The sequence below is a fragment of the Priapulus caudatus genome, unplaced genomic scaffold, assembly GCF_000485595.1.
Source record: "Priapulus caudatus unplaced genomic scaffold, Priapulus_caudatus-5.0.1 Scaffold54, whole genome shotgun sequence".
In the NCBI taxonomy this organism is placed as follows: Eukaryota; Metazoa; Priapulida; class Priapulimorpha; order Priapulimorphida; family Priapulidae; genus Priapulus; species Priapulus caudatus.
The window spans coordinates 84,221-90,013 of NW_014577115.1; the positions used below are offsets into that span (position 1 = coordinate 84,221).

Genomic DNA, 5,793 nt, shown 5'->3' on the forward strand with positions numbered 1-5,793 from the left:
TTAGGTTGTCCGGCGCAAATTCTGGTTGTCTCGGACAACCGGACAACGCTTATTTCGAGCACTGTAGGCCATCGTACATAAGCTCGTGCCCAGGTTATCTGAAGGCCTTTAGAGACATTACATTTTCATACATGTATGTGGGAAGCAAGACTCCAGAAGTAAGCTGTTCAAGACCCGTTGTTTCAACTTTATCCAGCAAGTTAGCTAGTTGTTAGTCTATTCATGGGCGAGCCGTAATTATGAATATAAAATCATTATGAAGCCGGCGTGAGGAATTTGGCCGTGCCGCTTACTTACCGTCCCTGCCACGTGTGTATTCGTCCACATTGCAGGCCGCAAGAAGGAATGAGATGCAAGGACTTAACCAGCCGAGACCAAGATCTACACGCAAGGTTTGATCACGTTTTTAAAATGAGCGAGATTTTGGCAATAGGGATACTTTCTGCCCCACAGATTCCCCTGCTGGCATACACTGACACGGTGTGTGTCGGTGCATGTTAAATGCCCCCGTTTGCCCCGTCCAGCTGCCTATTGTTGTGCAAGATGCTCGCACACCTGTATGTGGAACAATCGGTGGTTGGCGGGTGAATATGGCACCAGTGGTTTACCTTGTGTGTCTGCGTGACAATTACCAAATCTATTATTGGATACTAAAGGGGTGCATCTCTACAGAAGAGCATATATGCGTGTAGCTTTACACGTGAGTGCTTATCTCTACCTGGGCCTATGTAAATGTATATATATATATATCAGGAGTAAAAAATCTTAAAGGAGTTTCATACATATTTTCCTGGGTTTTTAGTTTTTTACTGATTTTTCACTTCAAATTTTGGCATAAAATTTAAAAACAAAAATGTATATGTTTGTGAGCTTATTTCGTACCTATATTATTCATTTATCTTGTACTGAAATTGATTTATAGCTATTTACTTTGTATTGGTGTAAAATAATATTCAAAATGTGTTAATTCAGAGGCTTTCGGCATGTTGTCACATCTATCTAGGAGTATTTTGTTGTGGAGCGATACTAGTGACAACTGCTCCATGCCTCTGCATGTAACTTGGCAGGGATTTTAGAGGTCCAATGCCCTAAACACGTAGTAGGTGCATATGTGTAACCAAAAACTACATGCATACAATCAGAAGTAGATAATAGGGAATTCCCTATTATCTACTTCTGATACAATGTATTTGCAGGTGAATACGTATCTTACTAGACTGTAGATGCATTGCTAATGATGCTAATGCTAGTGATTGATGATGTTTCCCGCTCGCGAGATCAAAACATTACAATCCCTGCTGAGTCACATGCGAAGAATTGGAGCAGTTGTCTCTAATATTGCTCAACAAAATACTCCTACATAGATGAGACAATATGCCGAAAAGCCTCCGAATCAACACCGCGTTTGTATACAATTTACAGCAATACGGCAGTAAATAGCTGTAAACCTATTTCAGTCCAAGATAGATGAATAATAAAGGTACGAAGTAAGCTCAAGAACATATAGATTTTTTTATTTTTGCCAAAATGTGAACTGGAAAATTGGTAAAAACGCGGGGAAAATACGTGTCAAACTCCCGTGAGATTATTTGCTCCTGATATATATACATATCTATCAGTGAAAAAAATACACGGGGGCTCGGGGCGATTTAGCCCCCGAAATGGCAAAAAGAGCCCCCAGAAATTTGCATAGAATTCAATGCAAACCAAATTTTAGAGTGCTATTTTCATGCACGCGAGCTTGAAAAGTAGCCCCCGAAAAATAAATTATATTTTTTCCCTGATATCTATATGGTAAACTTGGTCTGTTGCTAGAGTTCTATAAGAGTTCTAGACTCTATAATCACCTATATAGCGCTGCTGTGTAGTGTAACCCTTTACCTACACATCTTTACTTGCTTCATTCCTTCTTGGGGTCAGTACATAATCCAATATAGTATACTAGTAAGGGACAAGATATATCTGTCACTATATATGTTCACTGTATGGACACTTGTACACAGAAATGGAGAACTATAATACTTGTAGACGTACAGTAATTCCCTTGGGTGGTGCGCGTGCACCTTGTTCTCTGTTCACGATATCTACCCCAAACTTCTCATTTAGCTTGCATTATTATGTCATGGAAGTACGAACAAATACCTATTTGTTCGATTTTGGATCGCAGGAGTTTAACCACCTTAAGGGAGGGCTTAGGGATAAGGGAACATATGTTAGACAATCATGATGGAATTCCCTTGAGTGCAGTTCCCAGCGCTAAATAGTGACTTAATCCTCGACTAGTATTTTCGGAACTCGTCTTTAAATTTTTTCCTCGAAATTCTGTTTTACGGAACCCCAACCGTGGAGGTGTCTTCCCATTTCGCCATTTTCCCACTTTGCCATTTGCCATTTCGCCATTAACCATTTCGCCAGTTTCTCGTTTTGCCATTTTCCCACTTCGCCATTTTCCCATTTCGCCAGTTTCCCATTTCGCCATTTCCCCATTTCGCCAGTTTCCCATTTCGCCAATATTTTATGATGCTTTCACCCCCTGCACAAAATTGATCCTTCCATTCTTAAAAAAGAGTTATTTCTAGGTCGTTAGGGTTAGGGTTAGGGTGCCTGTACATGATCCTTATGTTTTGATATGTACGATTTCGCCTTCTTGTTCTTCAAATAAATAGTTGACTCCATATCTAAAGATTCGTTATAATTTATTCATTACAGAGGCTTACTTTTAACCCACCTCGAACAAGGGGGTGGTCGGGGAGATAGGACGAAATGGCGAAATGGGAAACTGGCGAAACGGGAAACTGGCGAAATGGGAAACTGGCGAAGTGGGAAACTGACGAAATGGGAAAATGGCGAAATGGGAAATGGCGAAACAGGAAATGGCGAAATGGCAAATGGCGAAGTGGGAATTTTTAATGGCGAAATGGGAATAAACCATCTATGTCTTTTATAAAAGACATAGATAGGGGTTGTCATTATATTCCCATTGTCTGTTGAGTGTTATTTTGAGGTGCAGTTTTAATTTTACATTATAACGATATTTCATTCCCTCAATGCTAACACTCTCACTTGGTTATTGTAGTATGTGTGTGTGTGATTTTATGCGTAGAACGTTTATTGGCGTGTAGGTTTATTTGCACGATGCTATTCTCTATTGTCTTTTTTGCATGCACTTGTTACGTGTGCTCTTCGTATATGGGGCTCTACCACCCACTTGTTGGCAGAGAATGTGTGTAGTATGTAGGTACACCTAGATAGCTGTGTGTCCTAGAAAAGACGGCGTGAATAAAACGTCAGACAGATGTCCATTGGTTTTAACCTATCACCCTTCAATTCTGCATATTAAAAGTTTGTTAATTGATAATTATAAAATTCTTCAAAACGATCAATCACAGTTAACATCTTTTCACTGGCGATTTTGCCTGGTTTCGGTTCAGTGATGGTAGATTGGTTGTTATCCGCATCATAGTGTAGTAGTCAATTGGCTTTTATCTGTAGCATGCTGTAGTAATCTTCCCTGTGAGGGTCATTACTAGACTAAAAGCCAGTTATGTAACGAGCTGGTTTCTAAATGCCACTGCCGTGCAGTTTTCTCACGTTGCCACTGTGTACAACACGCATTATACGATATCAAATTCTGTTGAACTGCACTGTGCCAGTTATTTCTCACTAATCTAAGCACATGCATGTGGTTGCCACGACTCGTGGACCAGGTAAACACTTTCTGTAGCAAGTTAATAATACTTAGTTAGTAATAGTTAGTTAGTTACTTAGTTTTAAAATATTATTTGAGTGCTAGGGAAAGTTTGTGTACCCATCAGCATGTTGATGTATACCTAATATTTTAGCTGTACAAGTTAGTCGTTGTTCAGTGGGTTACGCTCTCTCTTGGGCTAACTGCGACTAATTGTGTTTGGTGCTGTTAGCTCTGCAGTTCATGGATGCCATGTAGATGATACTGTTGAAGTAATTAATAAACCTGCCTGCAGGGAGAGCCACTGTGAGATTGAGCGGAAACGCCGTGTTAAGATGTCGACGTATATGACCGAGTTGGCAGACATGGTGCCGACATGCAGCGCCCTCGCTAGGAAGCCAGACAAACTAACCATCCTGCGCATGGCCGTTGCACATATTAAGTCACTCAGAGGTAAGTAAGCATGGCGATTTATTGTGCGTGCGTTCGGTTACAAACTCTGATGGTCAGTGCGATCGCATAAGTGTAAATCTGCACAAATGTTTGCAGCTTGTTGCTTGAGCAGACCAGTGTTACTAATGAGTGATGGTATCACACCACAGTGAAGCCATTGCTATACCCAACCCAAATTTTGAAGAGCCACGTATCATTACCTTTGATATACAGAGTTTCTAAATATTTGCGGTAGATGAGAGCAATGCTACTAACGGAAATTCATAACCTCTGATGTTCAGGGCTTCCAGAGATCTTATTGCTGTTCAACATGCTCCCACACAGTCATTCTTACTCCGTTACTAATTGCTAAACCTCTTGCAATTTGCTAAACATACATGTACACTCAACTGAGTAGGACAAATCGAGGAAATTTAAACCTGTATGTGAGGGTCAATGAAGAAAGATTCCGAAAGTGTCCGTTTGTAGACATCGGTGTATTCGATAGAGGTGGTTTCTCCGTATAACTCCCACTCACGGGAAACAGGACAAGTGTCATTTGTAGATCTATGGGTTCTGTACTGGTGTCCACTAACACTGGTTTGAGTGTACGCTCATAATGTAACTGTAAACCGTGCCGTGATTTTATGCGTAGAACGTTTATTGGCGTATAGGTTTATTTGCACGATGCTATTCTCTATTGTCTTTTTTGCATGCACGTACATGTACATGCATGCAAGCAAGCATGTATATCGAAGTGTCATTTGTAGATTATGGGTTCTGTACTGGTGTCCACTAACACTGGTTTGAGTGTACGCTCATAATGTAACTGTAAACCGTGCCTCACACTGCTACGCTTGACTGTTGTTGCACGTCAGCATGAGTTCTGATGACATACGCAAGCCTCTGATATTTTGGCCTTCAAGAGATTAGAGTCTTATAGTTATGACCCATAACTTATGGATGCACATCTTGCCCCCACGCATCATCTGTCTTTAGCCCCCTCCCCCAACGTGTAATTTGCTAAAAATACTTTACAATCAGACTAGCAGCAGACGAATGTTGTCGTAAACATGTGCTTGACTGTCACAGGGGTAGAAATTAACTTTGGAACAAGCACGTCCAACAGACTCCCTACCCTCAAAAAGAGGGAGTACGCAGCAAAATGAGGGAGTCCGCATTCTGAAGTTCAAAACTAAAGATATTAACAAAAAGGGCATTTGCGGTGCACATCTGCGAAATTTTCTTGGGACATTTGCTAAAAAAAAAAACAGTAATTCCGCGAGGCCGTGATCTGGAACGAACTAGTTAGTATAGCAGAATTTTCAGGGAGTCACACGGACTCCTGCATATGTCAAATCAGGGAATCCGACAGTAAATCAGGGAGTATTTGACTCCGGACTTGCATTAATTTCGCACCCTGCTGTCACGCGCGCAGGCACAGGGAATACGAGCTCGGAGGGCACATACAAGCCGTCGTTCCTCACCGACCAGGAGCTGAAGCATCTCATCCTGGAGGCTGCTGACGGATTCCTGTTCGTCGCCGCGTGTGACACGGGGCGGATCATCTACGTGTCCGACTCTATCACTCCCGTGCTGCTGCAGTCTCAGGTATGACAGTCGTCATGTTCTGTAGGTGACACATGGTGATGCTATGTCATGTTCTGTAGGTG

At 41.6% G+C, this 5,793-nt stretch overlaps 1 protein-coding gene across 2 annotated transcripts in view; it reads left to right on the top strand.

Moving 5' to 3' along the window:
- The window catches only part of LOC106820970 (aryl hydrocarbon receptor nuclear translocator homolog), a 23,071-nt gene that overhangs the window by 9,731 nt on the left and 7,547 nt on the right, over positions 1-5,793 (top strand). Inside the window, exons 3-5 of one of the 2 annotated variants that reach the window (XM_014825590.1) lie at positions 333-392; positions 3,984-4,141; positions 5,559-5,731. In XM_014825590.1, the coding sequence (XP_014681076.1) occupies positions 333-392; positions 3,984-4,141; positions 5,559-5,731 (391 nt within the window). The remainder of the gene's footprint in view (positions 1-332; positions 393-3,983; positions 4,142-5,558; positions 5,732-5,793) is intronic. The other variant, XM_014825591.1, reaches the window with a different exon arrangement.